Source organism: Festucalex cinctus, chromosome 9, assembly GCF_051991245.1.
Source record: "Festucalex cinctus isolate MCC-2025b chromosome 9, RoL_Fcin_1.0, whole genome shotgun sequence".
Classification (NCBI taxonomy): Eukaryota; Metazoa; Chordata; class Actinopteri; order Syngnathiformes; family Syngnathidae; genus Festucalex; species Festucalex cinctus.
In genome coordinates, this window is record NC_135419.1 from 11,387,536 (window position 1) to 11,410,734 (window position 23,199).

General features: G+C 39.4%; 4 protein-coding genes across 8 annotated transcripts; 2 read left to right on the top strand and 2 right to left on the bottom strand.

Annotated features, from left to right (window-relative positions):
• The first annotated feature begins 321 nt into the window (after positions 1–321).
• Positions 322–1,758, top strand: rnaseh2c (ribonuclease H2, subunit C). Its single transcript, XM_077531142.1, has 5 exons — positions 322–383; positions 778–932; positions 1,016–1,128; positions 1,235–1,354; positions 1,678–1,758. Exons 2-5 carry the CDS (start codon positions 779–781, stop codon positions 1,699–1,701), a joined length of 411 nt encoding a protein of 136 aa, XP_077387268.1. The 5' UTR covers positions 322–383; position 778; the 3' UTR covers positions 1,702–1,758.
• Positions 1,759–1,876: 118 nt separating this feature from the next.
• On the bottom strand, positions 1,877–6,628 carry zbtb3 (zinc finger and BTB domain containing 3). 2 transcript variants are annotated; one of them, XM_077531135.1, is made up of 3 exons: positions 6,500–6,628; positions 4,750–5,585; positions 1,877–3,523 (listed from the first exon to the last, which is right to left on the bottom strand). In XM_077531135.1, exons 1-3 carry the CDS (start codon positions 6,560–6,562, stop codon positions 2,647–2,649), a joined length of 1,776 nt encoding a protein of 591 aa, XP_077387261.1. In that variant the 5' UTR covers positions 6,563–6,628; the 3' UTR covers positions 1,877–2,646. The 2 variants fall into 2 exon arrangements, with proteins under 2 accessions (XP_077387261.1, XP_077387260.1); XM_077531134.1 differs by having other exon boundaries at positions 1,877–3,526.
• On the top strand, positions 6,607–10,649 carry trpt1 (tRNA phosphotransferase 1). 2 transcript variants are annotated; one of them, XM_077531138.1, is made up of 7 exons: positions 6,607–6,776; positions 7,463–7,544; positions 7,805–7,974; positions 8,103–8,280; positions 8,367–8,423; positions 8,505–8,615; positions 8,675–10,649. In XM_077531138.1, exons 1-7 carry the CDS (start codon positions 6,714–6,716, stop codon positions 8,740–8,742), a joined length of 729 nt encoding a protein of 242 aa, XP_077387264.1. In that variant the 5' UTR covers positions 6,607–6,713; the 3' UTR covers positions 8,743–10,649. The 2 variants fall into 2 exon arrangements, with proteins under 2 accessions (XP_077387264.1, XP_077387265.1); XM_077531139.1 differs by having other exon boundaries at positions 6,608–6,776; positions 8,694–10,647.
• On the bottom strand, positions 9,350–22,662 carry fermt3b (FERM domain containing kindlin 3b). 3 transcript variants are annotated; one of them, XM_077531132.1, is made up of 15 exons: positions 22,493–22,662; positions 21,704–21,828; positions 21,293–21,526; positions 17,589–17,705; positions 17,160–17,328; positions 13,625–13,727; positions 13,427–13,534; positions 13,126–13,260; positions 12,958–13,004; positions 11,981–12,105; positions 11,733–11,839; positions 11,431–11,652; positions 11,208–11,332; positions 9,951–10,092; positions 9,350–9,804 (listed from the first exon to the last, which is right to left on the bottom strand). In XM_077531132.1, exons 2-15 carry the CDS (start codon positions 21,825–21,827, stop codon positions 9,625–9,627), a joined length of 1,938 nt encoding a protein of 645 aa, XP_077387258.1. In that variant the 5' UTR covers position 21,828; positions 22,493–22,662; the 3' UTR covers positions 9,350–9,624. The 3 variants fall into 3 exon arrangements, with proteins under 3 accessions (XP_077387258.1, XP_077387259.1, XP_077387256.1); XM_077531133.1 differs by having other exon boundaries at positions 22,474–22,662; XM_077531130.1 differs by lacking the exon at positions 22,493–22,662 and having other exon boundaries at positions 21,704–22,451.
• Between the last annotated feature and the right edge of the window lie 537 nt (positions 22,663–23,199).

Sequence of the window (23,199 nt, forward strand, 5' to 3'; positions counted from 1 at the left end):
TTCCCACTCGATCCCAAATCCACCGCAAATTTGTCCAACACAGACATTCATGAATAATTATTACGACCCTCTTTCCCTTTAGAGTGTACTTGTGCGCAATTCTGTTTTTACACTTGATGCTATTCTCTTAAAAATGAATATTGTATATATATATATATTTTTTTTTGGTTTAGAATAAATCTAGCGAGATAATCATTACGCAGTACTGTACTGTAATTTTCTCACTCATCAAGAGGGGGAGACATTGCAACACTCAACAGAATTATGCCGCCAAACTATTTTTGGACGTAGAAGAAGAGTTCTCGTCCAATCACAGTCCGAACTCAAAGCGACGCGGAAATCACCCACGTTCATTTAAAAACTCTGGAATACAACACGAAAAGGTAGTTAGAGAAATAAACTTACATAAATGAATCTGATAAACATGGCATTAATGGCCAATATATTGTAGGAGCGTAGTGATTTTCAAAGACACTAGGCAATTCGTAGATGTTAAATGTGCTAAAATTAAAAGTGAAAACATGTATCATCTATCATAATAGTATATTCGACGTTGAGGTAAATATTCCGAACGAACCTAAAATGGACTATCACCTTTATTTAATTTGACATGCTATAATATTTCGAAATTCCAACTGTTTAATATTTCAGTACCTTTTGCACAGTCGCAGTCTTCTCTAGAAAGGAGTAGAAGGGCTATAATGAATCGACCAATACATTATTTAACCAATTATTAACCAATCCATAAACATTTTAACCATGCTTACCTGGTTGCAGGATGTCCTGTCACAGCTGTGTGACCCGTGTTGATGCATCATCTGTGGGCCAGGCACCTCGAGAACAACTGCACCTGATCCCCTGTGAGATTGAACACAACGGGCATGCACAGATTACACAGTACTTCAATACTGCAATTAAGGACCGCAAACATGGTACAGTAAAATGTAAGCGATTCCTGTAGTTATGTTTTTATTTTGCATGTCACTCGACCTTGCATGCCTGTTTCCCATCACAGAGAAAACGGTTTCATTCCGGGGTCGTGGCCTGAAAGGGCAGGAGCTCACCTGTCCGCAAGGCTACACTGGCTTGGTGCTCAAGGAGATCAACAAGCCCGATTCGGATCAGGAGGTAGACATAATTCAGTCTCGTTGTTGGATTTATGTAAAGATAATGGAAAACAACAGATTGTTAAAATAACTGTGCCTCTTTCTTTTTTTGTTTGTGTATGTTTTAGGATAGGACCCTGAAGGTATCTTGTGTGTTTGACAAGCTGACCTACTGGAACCTCGAGACCCCTCCAAACTCGGACGACGCAGTGATGATGGCGATGGACTGGCCCGAGCTTGCTGAAGCGGTTAAGATATTAACTAGTAGTAAACTTTTAATAAGTTCAAAGTAGGTTAATAGTAAGAACCTATAAATATGCGACTGTATTGTGGAATTACAGTTGAAGATTTGGGGTTTGCATGCCCTTCCTGTGTGTCTTCTGGTTACTATCACATTCCAAAAACATGACTGGTGACCATTTCAGTGTACGCCACCTCTCACCTAGTCAGACAGGCTCCAGTTCGCCCATAACACTAATGATGACACGCAATATAGAAAATGAATCGACTGTGATGAGAAATTATTCAAATTTTCAGTAATGTTTTATGTTCATGTTTTCTCTCTTTACAGATTCATGGAGCAGTAGAAGACTAAAGACAATCCTGCAATCATGATAAAGTTTGAAATAAAACAAGTTTGTTGGTTACTGGCGATAGTCCACAAAAGTGTGTTAATGGTGAGCAAAAAGTAAATGTATGGTTTGTATTTTATATATAATTTTGTATTGAATTTGACATTTAAAATAAAAATACTTCACTGAAATATGTCTACATTATTTCATCTGCACATTTTTAATTCAGATACACAATGGTGGTGCCAACTCAACTGTCCATGACTAACAGTGAGCCATACACTGACACATCCACATATGTATATTAATTTCCAAAATTTCAGACCCCCAACAAGACTGATATAAACCTTGAGCCACTGGCAGACACTTGTCTCATAAAATAATAAATACAATAACCTTTCTGTCTCATTGCTTCCATGTTGATATTTTGACTTTGGTATATTTAGCTACTTAGTTGGAATCCTGTATTCACTTGCGAACTACTAAGCAGACACAGGTAAACAAATGCAGTACATCAGCTCGGCAATACAAATCCACGATGATTATCATTTTTGGCAAAATCAGATGTACCAAATTTTTGTCAATCACCTTAGTATGACCAAGGACACTGTTCTAATCCAGTAAAATGTCAACAGCACAATGAATTACATTACATCATCTAAAACTACCATTAGAGTTAAAAACAAAAGACAATTGAAAGTAAGATATGTCAAAATGGGAGATTAGACTCCCCTTCAATTGGAATAGTCAAGCCAATTTTGCCTTGGAAACTACAATGTGAAGTTGCACATTTTCGAGGCTTGTTAATTTGTTGCTTGTGCTTGTAAAAAAAAAAAAAAAAAAAACGAATTTTTTTTTTTTTTTTAAATCAAACCGGAGTGTCTTACATCGATGTTAGCTGACTCTCCACGACGCTCAATAGTATAAATGTATTTAAAAAAAAAAAAAAAAGAACGAACAAGTGCCTGTTAGCTAAGCGGGGGTGGCGGCGGTTGTGGCAGTAGCATGTGCTCCACATCCGTCTTGCTGCGTTTGGGTGGCAGCGTTCGGTCGTGAGCCTTGCGGATGTGTCGATAGAGATCCCCGGATTGGGTGTAACTGCGGTAGCAGTACTGACACTCGTAAGGGCGCTCCCTCGTGTGCACGATGGCGTGGCGTCTTAGCGTGTACGTGCACGAGAAGGTTTTGCCACAGACGCAGCACGTGGGGACATCCTCCACGATACCCCCTACGGTGTTCTGAAAGTCTGTTAAAAAGGCGGCGTGGTCCGAGTGTTGCTGCGCCGCGGACGGTAGAGGAAGTAACGAGGTGGCGAGCGAAGGCGAGAGAGGGAAGGTGTAGTCGGAAGTCATTTGGCGGGAAGGGCGTGTGTTCTGCTCCTCATCCTGGATGTCATCTTCAAAGTCGTCGACCATTGCTGGCTCATTGTCTTTACATTCTTCTTTTTCCCCGTCTTGTTCTTCATCTGAAATAACAATGGCCTCCACTTTGACTATGGCATTGTCACCATTATTGCACGCTCTTCCACATATCTCCCCCTCCATGTTGTGAGGAATCTGAGGCGTGGGGGGTTGCGGGTTCTGGCCTCCATGTTGGCGTGAGATGGCGCTCTGGATTTGACGTTGCGAAAGTGACAACTTATTTTGTGTAAGCGCCACCATCGCCGTGCATTGTTCTCCCTCAGCAGTACCTCTGCCAACACACACTAAAGGTTCTGTTCGAGCATCTTTCTCACGGGCCCGCTGGAGATCTGGCGAGTTGCATTCTGATTGGAGACGAGCAACCACTGACGGATAGCCAGCCTGGATGTCTGAGACGAGGGAAGACGAGGAAGGCTGCTGGTTGCTGCTGTGGAAGAGAGAGAGAAAAAGTTGATTATTTGGAAATATTAGGATATTTGATTAAATGTATTTAATAATGTGTTGCTTGCGCAGGAACAGTAGCCTCTTTGAAGTTGCCCTCATGCACTGTAGGGATTAGGATGAGGGGGTCTGGGGAGCAGAAGTGACACGGTTGCCTTCGCAGCTTGCATTGTACTTTGTTTTTGTTTGTGTCTTGCTAAGAAAAATTAAAACAATATCAACATCTATTTACTTATAAACTTAACATGGTACATTTTCCTTAATGTACCAATTTTCCTATATTTTGTTTAATAACGAAATAGAATGTGTGATATGAAAAAAATGCTGTTTTTATTTCCCAAAATATTTAAAATAAGCACATTTTAGAGCTGTAATTTTTAATACAGTACTTTCATATTTTTACTCATATCGGCCCAAGCCTATTCATAAAGTTTCACGGTGTGTCTGTGAAAGCTGCTCCTTGCTCTGCGGAAAGATGCACATTTATGTGCATGCATGTGTGTTCAACCAGAAGCACTGCTAACAAAAACATTTTTGCCATCCATCATACCTAAACATATCGTTTAGGTATACATATGACTGCTATAATAAAAATACAAGTAAATTAACTCAGTCACTCCCAGCCATTTTCACGGAAGCAATCCCGTTCGCTGGATTTTGACTGATATTGCAAGGCCCACAGAATATTGTGTTCTATTGCTATAAAAACATGGAACCTACCAAAAGAAAGATTAAAGTTTAATCTTTTCTCAGAAAAAAAAGTATATTTCTATCTGTTTCCGTTTTGCAGCAATTAGCATTAGAATATAGCTAAGTTTCATCATTGTTCAGAAATCTATTTAGAATTCTGAGGAATTTTTTTTTCAACATTGATCTCCTTTGCTCTGCTTCCATCTGCTGGCCGTTTGTGTAATAACTACCATTTCTTGAACCGTTATTTGCAGTTGAAAGGCTTCATCAAAGACTTCTGTACGCTCGAGCTAGCATTATTTAAAAAAAATAAATAAATAAATACGTCTTTGGAACACAAAACATTTAAAATAGAATGTATTTACACATTTTTGGGAGTCAATAAGTTAATGTAAAATATCGGGATACGTATCACCTTGAAGACCATGTATTGGGAGACATATGTATCGCGATACATATATCGTGACCCCTGTATCGTGAGGTTGTTGGTAAAACCCAACTCAGAATATTGACTTGTACCTGTATGTCTCAGTGGTGCTGCATGGGCTGCAGAGAGCTGAGCCTTCACCCTGACTGCCATCCCTCAACCTGTTGGAACCTCCCGACACCCGTGTAGACTGTCCCACAGCGGATCCTTGTACCAGTTCTCCACGTGGTAGCAGATTAGGGCCATCCATGCCAGGCTGCGTGGTGTCAGCTAGATCAAGACTCGGGGGAGTCTGAACTCGTGCATCTGATGAACCCGCTTCAATCCTGTACTCGGACTTGACAGACTCCAACGTACTCCGTCCTGCTATGACGGGAACTGGTGAGAGGGTTGATGTCATGGCGACGGGATTCAAGAGATCTGGTGCTATAGTTACCACAGGTTCAAGGCCAACATCTCCCCCATCCCGCCTCCCTGTCTCTGTTACCTTCCTGGCTCCGATGCCCTCCTCGGAGCGAGTGCTATCCGCCTCGGCCAAAGGTCCTCGTCTCTGCAGTCTTCTTTTGCACACCCTCACCACCTCGTTCATGTGAAGGAAGCTCGCCGCTGCCAATATATCCTCCACCGGAGGAGACTTCTCCAGCTGGAGCACCCCTTCATAAACGAAGTCAAGGAGCAGGCTGAAGGCGGCCGCAGTGACAATGTCGCTGTCAAGTGTGACAGAGCTGCTGGAAGCATTTGCACCAGCGCCGCAGAGTGAATCCGAGTAAAACATGTGGAAGAAAGGCGAGCAGGAGGCCAACACGGCTCGATGAGCCAGGAAACAGGATGAGCCCACTAGGACGGTGCAGTCGCACAAGAAGCCGCGCTGACGCTGGGAGCGCAGAGCTGACAGCAGCTGCTGGGAATGGTGAGGGAACTCCATTATCTGACCACCAAGGAAGACAAAAAGAAGAGGATAAAAATATGGTAAAGATTATTAAACTCAACAGACATTTCATGAAGAACACACACCTGACATATAGAGCTTTCAATTACTGGGCAGGTATAAAAAGGTTACACATGCCTATGTGAATTTTATTCATTTGTGATATAAAAAAATAGACCAACATAAACCAGTTTAAACCTTTTTTTCCCACCATTGATGTGGCCTTCACTTAACAAACTTGTGTTTTTTTTATATTCTTTAACATTTAAAATCATGATGAATGATTTGCCGCCATTCAAAGTGGCCCTCAACGCGCCTAATATGCGGTTTTATTAGAGTAAACAAAAAGTTAATTTATGTCAATTTCTTGTAGCAGAATTATTCTTATTTTATAAATATTAAATTTATTATTGCTTCTGGTAAAGAGATGTTGGGCAATATATGAGCACTGTCATTTATGTCATTATGTCTATTTGACATAAAAAAAAAAAAAATCACGTTACTCAGTACTTAAGTAGTTTTTCATTTAATACTTAGTTACTCTTACTCAAGTAATTATATGGAGGATTCCTTGTTATTTTTAATTGAGTACTTCACGGTACTCGTACAATGTGTTCCTACTCAAACCACCTGTCTAATTAACGCTACCAAATCATAACAACTGTATATTGTTGTGGGCAAAACACCTTCAGGAACGCAACGAAACGCAAACACTTGAAAAGCGACACCTGTAGCATCAACAAAAAAATGACAACACAACCGTAATTCCAGCGAACATTTCTAGCTAGCCGTGCATATCCCCCTCCAGATTTATAATTTAGCTTCCTCTTAGTTTCTAAACTCTGCTTGGGTTACATGTCAGCTTTTATAGCCTGTTCTATGTGTTCGTAAACATAAGGAAATGATTGTATTACCCACGACAAACGGCAGTTCTCAACGAGCAGACCAACATTAACCATAACCAAGCCACGACACATACACCGGAAGTACAAGCTTGTTGACAATGTCACGTGACGCGAGCTCCTGCTCCTGTAGCCACGTGACCAAGCTGTCACGTATGGCAACGGAAACCCATCCAGCGACTGCAAGTGATGATTGACACTAGCATAAACATTTGTTGGTCTTAAAATGGATTCTGTCGGAGGAAGAAGAAGAGGAAAGAGAGGGAGATGTGGTGGTGGTGGTGAAGAGGTGACTTGTAGCACTGATGATTCGAGTTATTTAAAATAAGTGCATAGGCTGAAATGTAAATTTCTCTCCATAGGAATAGTATGAATTTTAATTTATGCTGCGAGTTATATACAATAAGCTATCCATATTGATTACGTGGCACAATGAAAACAAAATTATTAATTTTTATTTTTATTTTTTATAAGCTACCAAGAGATCCAGTCGCTAGGTTTTGAGTAGCACGATCAGACAGATATTTTATAGAGTCCAGCAATCCCGTAATGTTTCATTTGTATAAATTTTATTATCTTGAATAGTTTGTTGTTTGGGGCGCTCTTCTGGTTGATACCGATTAATAGTCATGAGAAATCAAATCATAATAGGCCTACCACTGAATTGAATCGAATCATTGCACTCGAAAATGAACCATTCTTGAATTGTATCACTCCCCAAGTATAGCTATGAAGATATATATGGAATCGTCTTTTATTGGAGAGATGCACACGAGTGTAAAGGTGAAAAACATATTCATGTACATTACCTGAAAAATCTACAGAAAGTATTTTTACTTTGTTACTTCATACCACTGTTCGGAATAGTGGCCAAATATTTACAGGCTTAATTCTAACCACCACTTATTTGGCTTCTGGTCCAAATAAAAAATATTACGTATTGTAATACAAAACTAATTTGCTTTCCCCTGTCAGGACAGAGATGTCAGGTTGTCTAAATCTATGTCATATGCTCTTCGCCATGGTGCCAACCAGATGGGTCTCCATTTAAGTTCAGGTGAGTTAATCTATAAAATCAAAACAATTATGCATCATAAATTTGGTAATAATAATACATTTGTGTTTTGTAACGCACAGTAGTGTATTGCTTATATGTGCAAGTTCAACTAAAGAAGATAGCATAATATTGCAGTTGCAATATTGAGGAAGAAAAATTACAATTGGGTTATTTGTCAAAATGGTTCAGCCCAAATAAGCATTGTGAGAAAATAGATGAATAGATTTTGCTTTCATTTAAGTGATATTAACTCCTCATAGATGGCTACCTGTTTGTGGAGGATGTCCTGGCTCACCCTCAGTTCCGCTCATATAAACTGGAGGATATTGAGACAATGGTGGCCACAAATGACAAGCAGCGTTTTAAGCTTCGTCCTCACCCGCAAGATGGCCGCTTGCAGATTCGAGCCAATCAGGGACACACGATGCAGGTATGTGAAACTCAGTCGTGCATGCCTGGGATTGGTTTATTTATTTTTTCATATATTTGATTCAGGAATCTGTAGTGCCCAAATTTGAACAAATGTTTTGTTAATTCCGCTTGAATTTGTGTGGTTAGGTAACTGATTTGGAGCTGACGCCGGTTTTGGCCGGGTCTCCCGACTGCCCTGCCGAGGCTGTTCACGGATCCTACATGCGCAACTGGAGCGCCATCCGGCAGCAGGGCTTGAGTCGCATGAGGAGGACGCACATTCATCTGGCGCCAGGCTTGCCACAAGAAGACGGCGTAATAAGTGGTACGCTAACATTTATGTGGTTTACATTAAAAAGACACACTAGATTTTAGATTAAAGTGTTTTTATGCGTTTGCATTTTTAACCAGGTATGAGGAAAGACTGCAATCTAGCTATATTTATTGACGTACCCAAAGCTCTTGCTGGTAAGATCACACAAAATTGATTGACATCCAGTAGATGTCATCCAAGTCAAAAAATTGACTGGACTGAATGTGACTGCGCAGATGGTATTGAGTTCTTCTGGTCAGAGAACCGTGTGTTGTTGACAACCGGGAACGCCGAAGGAAAACTACCCCCGGCGTACTTTAGCCGAGCCATACAACTCAGACCTACGAGTAAGACGTTCATCACATGGGTCGATGAGGGTTTTTTTCTATTCTAAATGTATAAGCAGATTTGTCCTTTGTTTTTAGGGAGCATCCTGCCGTTGTGATGTCAGCAGAAGACCAATCAGCAAGTTGATCCACATTCTGTATCGCGTATTCGGGTCAGCAGTGATTCGCAGGGCACATATAGACAAACAACCATTCACACCTTTGGACAATCAATTGTCATTAAACGGAGAGTCAACCTTAAACATTTCTTGACAATAATGTTATATGTGACCTCACTAGTCTAAACATGACATTCTGATTAATACTACATTTGTGGAATATGAGTTATGTAGCAAAATCCAGTCCTTTTTATCCATCTCAGGCGGCGGCCATTTCACCACTTGCTGTCGCTTTAAGATGACATCACAGTTGCTCAGGGTTTAGGTAACGACCAATCACATCACCTGTTTTCTGAAGCTTAGCTGTGATTGGTTACCTGAGACCTGCGCAACGTTGTTGTCATTTTCACTCAACAGTAAATGGCAAAATGGCTGCCTTCTGATATTGGTAAAAACTGCTGGAACGCAATATTAAACCAAAAATACCTTTATTAGACAAATGAGAACATATTGTCAAGATTTTTATTTTTTTATTTTTTTTTGGGGTGGGGGGGGTTGACTTCCTCTTTATTGAATAATAATAAGAATATGGCGATGTAAATTGACGAGATGATTGCTCAGCATATCAAACACAAGTGAGGATGGAACATGCTGAATTTATTTTATTAAAAGTGTAAGTGCAACATTTGCTGTTGGCATCTGTTTGTGTTCTCGCACAGAATTTATTTGCTATTTGTATCAACCTAGTAACAATGAGGTAACTATGCTATACATTGGTCATGAGGGGTTTATTATAATACTTCTTTGTTGCTTCTCATCTTTTGACATTTGCCACACTGGAAGGAAAATGCATAGTCATGGTTTTCTGACTACAACCAAAAAAGATCAAGCTCTTTTGGTGTGTTTGAGTTCTAGAGCGCGTCGTGTCCACCGGTCAACTTGTAGAAAAGCTCCTCGTTAAGTTTGTCGCTTTTATCACGACTGCGTGTCGACAGGAAGATGTAGCCCCCGATGAACTCGTGAACGATTTTGCAGTCGGCCGTCACGCAGCTGAAAGCGATGTTGATGTTCCCCTCAAATTCAATGGCCACCTGAGATGTGATTGAAACGAACAACAACAAATAACAGCAGTGATTAATCTTTTTTTTTTTCATAGAATAAATCGATAGTGCTTCAACTGTATGTATAACTCCAGTGGTGGCTGGTGGAGTTCTTGACGCTATAAAATGATTTTCACCTGTCGAATGTCCCAGTTGACGTTCCACTGCTTCATGTTGTTGTAGCGCCAGGTCTTCACCACGTCACCCACACCCAAGTCAATGCGGATCAGACGGTTGGGAGCGATGCCCAGTACCTCGTCTTTACGGCTGCCTTTGAACCTGTCAGACAACAAAATTCGGTCAAAAAGTTTCTTGACAATATGTTCTATGTAGCCCCACTAGTCGAGATATGGTATTTTGGTTAATATTATGTTCGTGGAATATGAGTTAAGCAGCAAAACCCAACTGTTTTTATCCATCTCAGGGCGGCCATTTTGCCACTTGCTGTCGACTGAAGATGACATCGATGTTGCTCAGGTCTCAGGCAACAACCACTCACAGGTCAGCTTCAGAAAACAGGTGAGCTCTGGTTGTTGCCTGAGTTCTGAGCAACATTTGGCAGGTTTCCATCCAAATGTCCATAGCCAAAATGCGCATTTTCCTTTTTTCGATATGCTTCAAAATCCACCCCCTCCGAGTGTAAAAGCTTTTTTTTGGAGAATTTTGGGCATTTTTTTGAATTTCTAGCATTTCCATTCAGTTTCTTTTTCACAATTCTTGAAAATTCGAATAAAAAATAGGTGGATGGTAACCCACCTAATGATGTCATCTTCAGTTGACACCAAGTGGCAAAATGGCCGCCCCGAGATGGATACAAATGGCTGGATTTTGCTTCTTAACTCATATTCCAAAAATGTAATATTAATCAGAATGTCATGTTTAGACTAGTAAGGTCACATATAACATATTATTGTCAAGAAATGTTTAAGGTTGACTTCCACTTTAAAGGGATACTTCACCTATTAGCGCATTATAGCAATAAAAAGTTCATATTTTGTCTATAATTGATTTGATACTTTCATTATTTTTCACGTACAATTAGTATCTTTCAAAACACATTTTGCAACTTGCTATCGACTGAAAATAACATCACAATGTCTCAGGTAACCAATCACAGCTCACCTGTTTTCTAGGTTTGGTCATGTGACATTCACAAGCTGAGCTGTGATTGGCTACCTGAGCCCTTGTGATATCATTTTCAGTCGACAGCAAGATGCAAAATGTGTTTTTAAAGGTACTAATTGTACGTGAAAAATAATTAAAGTATCAAATTAATTATAGACAAAATATTAAAAAAATAAAATAATGTTTGACTGACAAAAATGGTTAAATAAGGAAAGTATACCTTTAAACAAACAAACAAAAAAAGCTTGAAAACAAATATGTGACGGAACCTGACTACTACATATGAGAGGCCAAAGTCAGGCAGGGCCTGCCAGATTTGCAGAAAGCGCGAGACTGCATCCACCAGTGAGAGCTGAGCCACATTCTGGTACGCGTCGAGGATGCGAGGGGTCAGCTGCATTGTCACACACACAGTCAAAATGATTCATATTTATGTTGCTCGGAATGCAAATTCAGTCATTAACACATGTCAAATTAATGAGAAGTGCCCACCTGTTTGGTTTTGTACTTTTTATGGTAGCGGGGTGACACCAAACTGAGCGTGTTTATGCTTTCGTCCGCTGCGGCTGCGTTACCGTGAGAGCTTGAGCTGGTATTTTGCATGGCCAGGAAGGAGCGGATGCTGCGTATCTCGCTCTGGAAGCTGCTGTCTGCCAGGCTCTTGCCTTTGGAGGCCAGGCGACACGCAGCCATCCACCGTGCGTACTGCTCCTCCTATAGGGCGGAGACATAGAGATGGTTGAGACTCATACACAAAACATTGAGAAAACGAGATACACGCGGTTTGGTCTCACGTTTTCGCAGCGGAGATAAACTTCGTTCATGCCCTCAGGAGCTGGTATCAGCAGCCTGATGAGGAACTTCTGAGCGGCCATGTTGACATCAGGCGCCACTTCACAGCCTGTATGTCAAAGTAATATTTGACACCACGCACTCATTTTTGTGCTACACTATGCAAAATCTGTATGTTTCATGTCCTGATAGGCATAAACCAAAATACTTTTGTATCAGAATTCTCTAACACTACAATACAGTTTTGTACCTTTGAGATTAATCTGTTGAATAGGCTCTCCAATGCTCTCCTCTTTGTTCTTAAAATAGGAAATGAAGGTGTCCTGAAACTTGAACCAGTGCTGCTTGTATCCCTTCAGAGTCAACCTCTTTGGCCTGAAACACATTTAATAGTATCATGTTGTTCATTTATTTTGGTATAAAAAGGAATAATATATATATATATATATATATATATATATATATATATATATATATATATATATATATATATATATATATATATGTACAGGTAGATATGTGAGTTTTCTAATTTAATTTGATATACAGTATATTGAGAGAAATATGCTCTTATAGAAAGAGCGTCCAAACTGCAGCCCGCCATCCTTTTTTTTTTTTTTTTTTTTTTTTTTTTAAGCCCTACACTAAAATTAACCCAACTCTACACTGGTTCAGTGCAGTGTATTGTTTTAGCGTGTTATATAAATTAAATTTGTCAAAGTAGAAATGTGACTGCCATCTTTGTGGAATTTTCAAAAAAATAAAAAATAAATCATGGAATGAATAAGTCCTCTAAAATCCTAAATAACAAATAAATCTAAAAAACAAACAAACAAACAAACAAAACAATTGACCTATTACAACGCTCACACTGCGCTTCTCACAACAAATAATGTTCAATTCAATGTGACCCTTAGAAGTTGGAAGAAAAGGTTTGCTCTTGCAAACCGTGTTTGCGCTTCATTTTTTTTAAAACTGCTGTTATTGTAATACTCCAATATTCCACAAGATGGCCCCAAACTCACGTCTCAATAGGAATTGATCTCAAGGAACGATGTTGAATTGATCTCGACTGAGAGACAAGCTTGCATATGATATTTGGGAGTAGCCTAGCCTGTCAATTTCTCGTATTTTTCATTATTGGGCTTGTTCCCTAGTCACACTAATAGTGGAGAATTGCGTTAATGGGTTTAAGTTTGAAAAAAACAGCTGAGTATCAAAGAGTACCTGAAAATCTTCAGGTAATCATGCAGTTCTGGTGCAGTCATGTTATCCTAGATAAAAAAAAAAAGAAAAGATAAGGCAGTTGCCTGGCGTTCTTATTTGAATTCTTAATTGCTCAGAAGGCTGATGACATTGAATGAAAGACAGCATTATGCATTCATGGTGTCTGACCAGCATTTCGGAGGCAGAGTTGCTCTCGCCCTCCATTTTAACCTCCAGGGACTGGAGTGCCGACTCAAGGTCGTCCATGGCCGCGGCCGAGTTCATCGTCTGAGCCTCTGACTGTGACACCTTGCTGACGTGATACTGCAATTGTGGATTTTAGACGCATACCAGATTGTGAATCCATATACACAAACAGCAACATCCTGTTATGATATGGACTCTTCAAATGTGCAGATTATTATTCAGCTTTTCATGTTTTTTTTGTTTTGTTTTGGGGTTTTTTGCACTCTGCAGCATTATGCTCTACCTGCAAAGCTCCAAACAACATCATCTCCTCCTCTGTGCAGTCAATATCCTCTAACAGGATGGCCCAGCGAGCCTGTTCGTACAGCTGTGTCAGACGTACCAGATCGTACTGAAAACATACAAACATCTCTCCTGAGCATGGATGCTGAAAGAAGGTGAGGACATTGACAGCTCATACACGTGTAGTCAAACAATGCACCTTGGGTTCTATGTCATAGAAGGCAAAATATTTGAAGCGAAGCCACAGTCGGTCGTTTTCTTGGATGCCCTGCTGCATGAGACAACGGGATGAATCCAACCACCTGAGGTGAAAAAGTTGGAATATGTCATTATGAGGTCACGCATATTTATTTGATGTATGTGGACAACTTGGGGCCGGCCCACAACCACACTCACAGTGTCACTCATTTAATTTTTTAAAACAAAAATGTCACTGTTGTTGATCCTTTAAGTTGTAATAACAGTGTTCACCACTAGATGTCAGATGTCGCCCAATAGCGCCTCCCAACTACAGTACTTGAAAAGTGAAGAAGAGTCAGCAGGTCCAAATTAGGTCAAGAAAATGGTGCCGTTCTATGGAGGGCCAAAACTGCCAAAATTCAAAATAAATACATGACTAAATAAATAAATAAATAAATAAATGACTAAATAAATAACTAAATAACTAAATAAATAGGCAAACAAATGACTAATTAAATACATAAATAAATGACCAAATAAATAAATGACTAAATAAATAGATAAATAAATAAATGACTAAATATATACATACATAAATGACAAAAAGTGAAAATAAAAAAAGGATTTATTTCCATTTATATTTATTTTTTTAGGTATAATTTTCGAATTATATTTTTTATATTCATTTTTATTTTCACTTTTAGTCATTTATTTATTTATTTAGTTGTTTATTTATTTTGAATTTTGGCAGTTTTGGTCCTCCATATCTGTCGGGTAAAAGAAAAAAAAGGATATATATTATTTGTTCACCAATTAAATTAAACACAATGAAAGAGTTCAGCCTAAGTCGTCACTACAACACCGATCTCAAAGGTACGCAAACAGAGATTTAGAACCGTTGAACGTTTGTTTGACGTGCATGCGCATCGATATCTACTAAGGGTGTCACGATTTCGATTTTTTATCGAAATCGATCGAAATTACGTCACGATTTCGAGCATCGAAATAGAAGAGAGGACACTCGATTCGATGCCCCCCCCCCCCCCGCCGCCGGCGTGCCGCAAGCCTTCAGCAAGGATAGCCTATTTTCTATTTTTGCCGGACGCCGCAGCGGTAGGCCTCCGGCAAATGGCTAGCTAGCACAAAACACATCGAGCGGGACAGGAAGACAGAGGCAGTTTCAAAATAAATTTCCGGTTACCTTTCAGAAAAAAACACTCGCCAGCTCCTATTTCGCAAGCTTATCAGCAGAACGTGACGTGGGCGTCGCCGGGCCATGTGCTCATTCACGGTTTAGACACCAGCGAACATGGACGCGGAGAGGTTTAATAAATTGGAGGTGGAAAACCACAAAATAATATATGACACGGCACTTCCTTTTTATAAAGACTGTAATGTATTGTGAGTTTGATGTTCGCGATTGCTTGTTGTGCCCGTCTCGCTTGCCGTACTGAGCGGCAGCCGGACGCGGAAGACAGAAATAAAGAGTGGCGCTCGCCTTGAGCACGCACTGACCCGACTCTCGTTATTAATATACTTTACAAGGACAACCAAAAAAAAGATGCTGCATGGAATCTCATAGCAGAAGAAGCACAGACTTTCTGTATGTTTGTCGTTGTGAAATGCCACATGATCGCGCGCGCACGGTCCCGCGAGATACGTTGGGAAGTGGGCGGCGACGGAGCTGCCGGACCGCAGCTGTGCGGAGCCGGTGTGGATTGACAAAAAAATTGACCCGTCCGGAGCACGCAGTCAAGACGCACCGCACCGCAACCGCAGTCAGTGAAAACCCGGGGTTAGCTGACTTCTCCTGCAGTCATGATGGCAAGCGCGGACAGACACAGCAATGGTGCTTCAAGCCGCTCCCGCTTCTCTCGTCACCAGTTTGGAAACATTTTGCGTTCCCGGTGAGTTATGTCGACAACGTTCACGTTGTCGATAAAAAGACCACAGTTTGCAAGATATGCTATGTGCGCGTACTGTACTCGGCCACGGGAAACACGACAAACATGACGGGACATTTACGCAGGCATCACAAAGATTTAGATTTATCAAATTCAACTAGAAGTGGGAAAACAACGGTCCAACCAACTATTTCATCCTCATTTACAGTGAAACTTCCACACACTTCAGCTCGCGCGAAACGCCAGTTCCATAGGTCTATTTATAGCAGCAGACCTGCAGCCTTGGAAAACGCTGGATTCAAACATTTAATTAGTGTACTTGAACCACGCTACAGTATGCCCAGCAACTGTAAATGTTGGGATATAGTTTGTTCAGGCTGTATTTGTTCCATGACTTTGGATACAATATATTTTTTGTTGTTGTTGCACATTGCACATTATTTTAAGAGGAACGCACAGCACACTGTTGTAACCAATAGATGGCAGGCACCCACTGTGACTTTTTGTTTTTGTTTTTTTATTTTTTATTTTACACTTCAGTAAGAACAAGACGGTTAACTTTATATTGTAAATAAATTCTTTGAATTTGATCATTCCTGCCTAATGTCAATTATCATATATTACATAAATTTACACAAAAATAATATGGAAATTGCATCACCTATATGTAGCCGATCTTTTGAAATAAGATTTACTGTACAATGAATAGAACCAATGATCATAGACTAGCCTTAGCCTACAGAAGCATATGCCTCTGTGTTATAAAGTGGGGGAGCGGAGAAAAAAAAAAAAAAAATCAAAAAAAAAATCGAATCGTGACCCCAAAATCGAAATTTAAATCGAATCGTGGAGTTGGCGAATCGTGACACCCCTAATATCTACTCTGCAGAATTATTTTAGTTAATGAAAACTCACTAAAATAACGATAACTAAAATTAAAAAAAACATTTTTGTTAACAAAATAAAATGAAAACAAAAATGCTTTTTAAAAAACAAAAAATAACTAAAACTACATTTTGCGTTTAAAAAACTAACTAAAATAAATAATAAATATATAATAATAATAATAATAATAATAAATATAAATATAGTCAAAATGTCCTTGATTTTAAAAGTTTTTTTTTAAATATTTTATTTATTTTTATTATTATTTTATGTATTTTATTTTATATATTTATTTCGATATTAACCTGAATGAGGACGTTTGAAAGTGTAGCACAGAAGTGACGTCATCTAGCAGCAGCCAATAGAAAAACACCTCCACATGAGGTCGCTCCTGTGCGATAATTTTGCATGTTTGACTTTTTGGATCGCCTCGCCTACTTTTTTATTTAACTCAGCCTGAGCGCAACACCAGGTAAGAAGTGCGTTACTTTTTCATTTTACAATGGTGTTTATTAAATTTTTCATACAAGTAATACGCACATTAAAAAAAAAAAAAAAACTAATAATAAAACTAACTATAACTAATAAAAACTATCAGAGCCGCTCTGAAAACTAATTCAAACTAACTAAATTTAAAAAACAAAAATCTAAATGAAATCAAAACTAACTATGACAAAAATTCCAAAACTATAATAACCCTGCTCTGCAGTCAGGTCATTTTACATCACATTCCGCTCATCATATAAGCGTGTACGGTGAGTGTACCTGCCGTTGATGTGGGCCTTGTCCACCACGCTGGCTGGACGGTACTGCTTGCTTAAAAGTTCAGGGGCTGGGGGAGGCTGAGGGACTGACAACATCTTGTAGATGGCCTCCAGCTGAGGCGAGCCAACAAAATGAGCGGGCATGCCGTTGTACAAACTGGGCAGGGAGGCTGCGAACCGAGAGTCGTGCGAAAAATGATTCTGATTCAGAAAACATAGTCAATAATGTTCTTTTTAAGGGTATGTTTACATAATAAAGATTGTTTTCCTTTTTTTTAAGGAATATAGATCCCATAGAAATGGCAATCCTGCTGTGTCATGCCATTACACAATAGAAAAACATTTCAAGTGCATGTTTTTAGTCTCTTTGTGTCCTGTGATTGGCTGGCGTACCCAACTTACCCCCCAAAACTGTAATAAAAATGAGTACCTGAGGAAAGGGGCACCGCAGTCAGGTCAAAAATCTCCTCTGTAGAATTTTTCTCTTTCTTCTTTTTCTTCTCCTCCACTGGCCGAAGGAGTGAAAGCTCCTCTGGGTGACGGATGTCTGCGGAGGTCAAATGTGCCAAAATGTTCAATTCAATTCATACCTTTATGTGACTCCTTTTATAAAAGATGTCAGTGTGTCTGACTGCAGCTCAGAAGACTGTCAAGTCACATCATTTTTCTTTATTCCTGCGCTCGTACGTGTGCAGAGAATAATTAATGCTGTTCCATGAACTTAAAAAAAAAGTTACTTTAATAAGTCTTCATTGAAATGTTTTATCACGACTGTGTGTTCTACTGTATTCATGGCAGTTCTATTGGGGACGCAGACGTTTTTTGAAAACAGGCTATAGTTTCTGAACATATTTCAATGTCAAGTTTACAAAAATAAATACACTTCTGGTGATTTTGTAGGCATAAATTTAATAATAATAATGCATATTTTTTTGTGGAGACTGGGGTCAAGTTGTATTTTACAATTTTAGAAATGTGCAGAATGTCACAAGTTACTTCATGTTAAAGATTAGATACCTCTTAACTCATTCACTTCCAGCCATTTTAGAAAATTTCAAAATTTTCAATACCCATTTGATATTACGTTCAATAATCATATATAAACGGAATGTACCAAATGACAGAATAGACTCCCTACATTTTGTACTGTCCCGTTCTTTTATAATTGACAGTAGAAAAATGTAGGTTTGCCAAAATACAGCCATTTCTCCCATGGACTCTGAAACTGTGTTTATTTCGTATAAAATTGGGCAATGATGTCATCTACCGGTGGTTGGGCATCAGTAAAGTTGTTTCCAAGTTTGACATTTACTGTGGAGCATCGTCAGATTAGCCCCCATTTATCCCCGCTCTAAGAAATACAATTGACAAGTATACTTGTCAAAGGCAGTGAAAATAAGAAAAGAAAAATGCACTGAGCTGTCACCGTCTTACAAAAGCAATTCTGCCATCTAGTGGCAGAAAAATGACCTCAACACAAATCAATATTACACTCGTTTTTTACAGTACAATACATCGTTTTAAATTTAACTCAATTTATGAATTATTATGAACTTACTGTATCAATGACTAAAAAAAATGTAGCCATGTTTCTTAGTTTAACATTTTTTGCACTTTTATGTTTACAACACTATTAAAACTACAAACAAATATATTTTATTGTACATTTAGAACAGATATGAAACTTGTGACAAATCACGAGTTAACTATTGAAGTCATACGATTAAAAATTTTAATTACCTCACACAGCTAATTAATACAATTTCAAATATTAGACTTTAGGTCCGTCCAAACATACAATTTTAACCTCAAACTGACCCTGGTATGATGAAATAGCAGATAGATAGGCACAAGACAAATACTTGAGGGAAATCTAGGCAAACATGTGTGACTGCGTGGTGCAGATGTTGTGTGTCTGACTCCTGAACCAAGGTTATGTGTTCAAGTCACAACAGTGTCAATCGGGACGCAACACTACGCATATATATTGCTGTTTAACATTCAGTCAATTGGCTGTGAAAAATCACAACTGATTTTTTTTCGCTTGTTTGTTTATCAGCTCGCAAGGGAAGTCTGCAGCCAACTTGTAACCTGTTTTGTCATGCAAGATGTGTCTCCAACTGCTTTCCGTCAATTTATTCAATTCGGTCGCTATCATCACAAGCTTTGTGCCGCAATGGAAGAGCATCTGACTCCAGATCAGAAAGTGAAATATTGCAAATGAGTAGACGGCAGAGGGCAAAGGTAGGGCGTTGCGACCAGGAGAGTTCTCAACATTCTCAAACAGCCCAGGGTCTGAAGAGAACCACGTGAAAGCATCATTTTCACTTGGAGAGGCAGCACTGCATCACTAAGCTTCTGAATTCCGCCTGTCAATTAGTGTGTGGATCCCCTGCTCACATGAATGCTAGTATCACTGTTAGGTAAAGCTAATGCATGTTAACACTGCAGCCCTGCTTACCATTTGGTTTTGACATGATGATATGATGAATATGAAATATAATGAAATCGAATTGATTACCATATTCTGGCAACCCGATTTTCTTAGATGAAAAAGAGAAACATAATGAGGGGGTGGGGGTGGGGTGGGGGATACAAGTGAGCAAACAAAATCAGCAAACAACCACACGAATAGACGACACAAACAGGCACTCAAATACTTGTTTACATCTGTGTCTTAACTCAAAACACTTGTCTCTCAAATAATCTTTCCCCATTGAAATGAAGGGAAATGCCATTAATCCGTTCTGACCTTCCCAAAACACAAATAGTATTTTGCGATGTGATTTTTTAAAATAAGGACAAGAGTATTCTATAACGTTATACTTAAAAAAAAAATATATATATATATATATATATATATATATATATTAAGACCATAATAAAAAAAAATCATTCTGCTTCCTGACTCTGATTGAGTAGGACGCAACTCTGCGTCCTAGTATAGTATGGGGGCGGGAATTCATAAGCTTCAGCTTCTTCCCGCCAGCCCTTTTTCTTTTCGGTTATTATATGTTGTAATTGTATGATGAAATGTTTGATTGTCACAATGCTGTCCGAAAGGAAAAATGAGCAAATATAAACAAAAACAAACAAACATAAATGAAAGTGTAAAAAAGTAAACAATTTTTGCAACGCCTTCTGGTGTGCGCATCGTAACCACCGGGGGGCAGTACAACACAATTTTTCAAGACAATAATGAGGAGGTGCTTCATAACCTGTTTAAGTGACTATCCATTGCTTCAAGCAGGGGTGGCAAGATCCGGTCCTCGAGGGCCGCAGTCCTGCAGGTTTTGGATATTTCCCTTCTTCAACACAGCTGATTCATGATCAGCTCATCAGCAAGCTCTGCATAAGACTGATAATGATCCTATTAATTGGAATCAGCTGCACTTTGAGTAGGGAAACTTCTAAAACCTGCAGGACTCTGGTCCTTGAGGACTGCAGTTTGCCACCCCTAGTTTAAAGCATTATAACTCCACAACATAGATTTGTTAGCAATTTAGCCAATCTAACACAATCTACCTCATCCTAACACGTGTACAGGGATGTACTGACACAAAAAAAATCTGCCCTGGCGTTTTGACTTAGGCCCGCTGGCCCGACCTGGCCCATGTAGTTCTGCTGCTGACGTTTATTGATGATGTTTCAGTTTGCTATCTATATTTGAAATAGATGAATTGATTGGTCCCTCTAAACTATGGGCCAATGTATGACAATAATAATTAAAACACACTGCATCGGCCCCAAAAGAGGTCAGCCCACCGGGCGTCTGCCCTGCATCCCAGATGGCCAGTCCAGCCCTGCCTATGTATAAAACATATCTCACATTTGGCACAAAACTCTTGCAACCGAAGAATACCACCTCACAGGTCTTTTATAATAACTGGTAAACCAACAGATATGCACAGCTGTGGTGAAGTCAGGTGCTCATTGGTCTCCCACAAGACCTCATTAGCTTTCCACTGATGCTAACCATTTGCAGATGAAAATTTAAAAAAATGTTACTCCGCCTTCTCTTGTTATATAAAACTGAATCAGTTCAGTATCATTACTCACAGCAGTAGCTTTCACTACGTTGCGAAAATATATACACTAATATGCCACATCTAAAAAAAAAAGTGACACACTCACTGAGCAGTGTGCAGATGCCCATCACAGTCTGGAAGACGGGATTGGAGAAACAGGCAGTGAGCCTCAGGGTGACGCCGTTGGGCAGGCCCAGCCTTAAGGGCTTATGCTGGGGCATGAAGAGCAAACGGGCGTCGGCGTGAATGCCATATTTCTCCAGAGTCCAGGATGTCCGCAGAAGCCAGCACTGCTTCTGCTCCCACCACAGCGCATGGTCCGACCAGTCACGCTGGATCGCTGCAGGACATATGCACACACAGTTGGTCAATACATTAATATTTTGATATTTTCAATGCACAGATTTGGTATATTATTAGATGATGAATCAGTATGCGTATGTGGAGTATTCTAGGTGTCCATTCAGTGTATCAACAGTAGTCTGCATGCTTCTGAGACAAAGAGACAGTGACTCACGTGTCTTCTCCACAAGCTTGAGGATGACGCCTCCCACGTGGAGCTCAGAGGTCACGCTGAGGCTGACAGGTGAAGCGTCAGGCCCCAGGTCCTCCACTGTGATGGACAGGTCCCACACCGCCATGCTGGATGGCAGAAAGGTCAATTGAAAGGGACATTTTGGGGTTATATCATGTGGCATAGAATAAATGTGGCGCAATGCATTTTTTTTTTAATGTTATATTAATACAACGACGATTCAGCTCATGACGTTTAAGTGCACTTTTCAAGCACAGTCTCACATGTTAGACACACTTGATGGGTGAGCCTGTCCAATGTGACAAACACTTCCTGCTTTTAATCGCCAGGGAAACACACTTCCGCTTTTTTTTTTTTTAGTTACCAAGGGCGAAACGTTCATCCAATGCCAATAAGGTAATCTAACTGTGAATACATGAAGACAAATGTAAATACATGTGTGGATTGAAGAGTTTTTTGTTTGTTTGTTTTTTGTCTCAAGACTCAAGATGCTAAAAGACTGATATTGTTGATAACATGATTCACATGCAAGCAGTAGATGACACATCTAAGTCTATTTTTGGAAGACGAAAATGTATCTATGTTGATCTTTTTTGGAATAAAAATTAAATCTGAAAGAATTGTGACATTTGACCCTCCTTAAATGGGTACCCCCCAAAAAAACAAAAAAACAAAAACAAAAAAAAACGTGCAAAACAATACATACACCATAGCTTTTAATTACTCAATGACAAGGTCTATCCTGCACACACATGCAAATTTATACAATACCGTCAGTCTCCCCTGTTCAATCTTTTAAGAAATGGATATCCGAGAAGCTAGCGCCTCAGTCAGATCAGTGAAGAAATCCGAAAGTGTCATGTAAAATTGTACTAGAGCAATTTCTCCTCTCACTGGCTGGATGGGCTGTGGTCTGTAACTGTGCCTCTGTTGCTTGTTCCTTTTTTTTTTCTTCTCATTTCGTTTTGTCAGTTTCCGTCTGGCGGAAATGTACAAGAGGTAGGCCTCCATCTTATGATTGACAGGCTGGTGGTACATAGTTTGCAATGTGGTCTGCTGATGATATGCTGCATAGGTGGGGTACAATATATTATCACACTTAAGTTCATCAATTCTATTAAACAAGCACACAAGGATAAATACAGTTATGTGATATTACATTAAAGGATTAAAATGTAAGGACGAGAGAATGACGAGTGTTGGTGGAAATTAACATTTTTAAAGTAAGACTAATTGCGCTAAAACAACCACACATTTAAATAAACAGTATTCTCCTAATGATGTTTAACAATATTAGGCAAAAATAAACAATTATATGAGGGAGCCAATTTCCACTTATGCAGACGCACATTTTTACTTTATTTTTACATCGTTTATGAACTGGCCCATATGTCAAATAAATAAATAAATAAATAAATAAATAAATAAATAATTCCAGGGGTGGGGCAAAAGTTTTCCCATCCGAGTTAAACACAAAC

Excerpts from the sequence above, each read along its gene's own strand:
- fermt3b (XM_077531130.1), bottom strand. The coding sequence starts at position 21,884 with ATGCCACATGATATAACCCCAAAATGTCCCTTTCAATTGACCTTTCTG. Across the intron at positions 13,728-17,159 it reads AAGGCCCACATCAACGGCAG|GTGGTTGGATTCATCCCGTT; the intron begins GTACACTCACCG and ends TTTTCACCTCAG. Across the intron at positions 13,535-13,624 it reads TCTATGACATAGAACCCAAG|TACGATCTGGTACGTCTGAC; the intron begins GTGCATTGTTTG and ends GTATGTTTTCAG.
- zbtb3 (XM_077531134.1), bottom strand. The coding sequence starts at position 6,562 with ATGTGTCGTGGCTTGGTTATGGTTAATGTTGGTCTGCTCGTTGAGAAC. Across the intron at positions 5,586-6,499 it reads AGAACTGCCGTTTGTCGTGG|ATAATGGAGTTCCCTCACCA; the intron begins GTAATACAATCA and ends CTTGGTGGTCAG. Across the intron at positions 3,527-4,749 it reads AGCACCACTGAGACATACAG|CAGCAACCAGCAGCCTTCCT; the intron begins GTACAAGTCAAT and ends TCTCTTCCACAG.
- trpt1 (XM_077531138.1), top strand. The coding sequence starts at position 6,714 with ATGGATTCTGTCGGAGGAAGAAGAAGAGGAAAGAGAGGGAGATGTGGT. Across the intron at positions 7,975-8,102 it reads ATCAGGGACACACGATGCAG|GTAACTGATTTGGAGCTGAC; the intron begins GTATGTGAAACT and ends TTGTGTGGTTAG. Across the intron at positions 8,281-8,366 it reads AGAAGACGGCGTAATAAGTG|GTATGAGGAAAGACTGCAAT; the intron begins GTACGCTAACAT and ends ATTTTTAACCAG.
- rnaseh2c (XM_077531142.1), top strand. The coding sequence starts at position 779 with ATGTCCTGTCACAGCTGTGTGACCCGTGTTGATGCATCATCTGTGGGC. Across the intron at positions 1,129-1,234 it reads AGCCCGATTCGGATCAGGAG|GATAGGACCCTGAAGGTATC; the intron begins GTAGACATAATT and ends TGTATGTTTTAG. Across the intron at positions 1,355-1,677 it reads GGCCCGAGCTTGCTGAAGCG|ATTCATGGAGCAGTAGAAGA; the intron begins GTTAAGATATTA and ends CTCTCTTTACAG.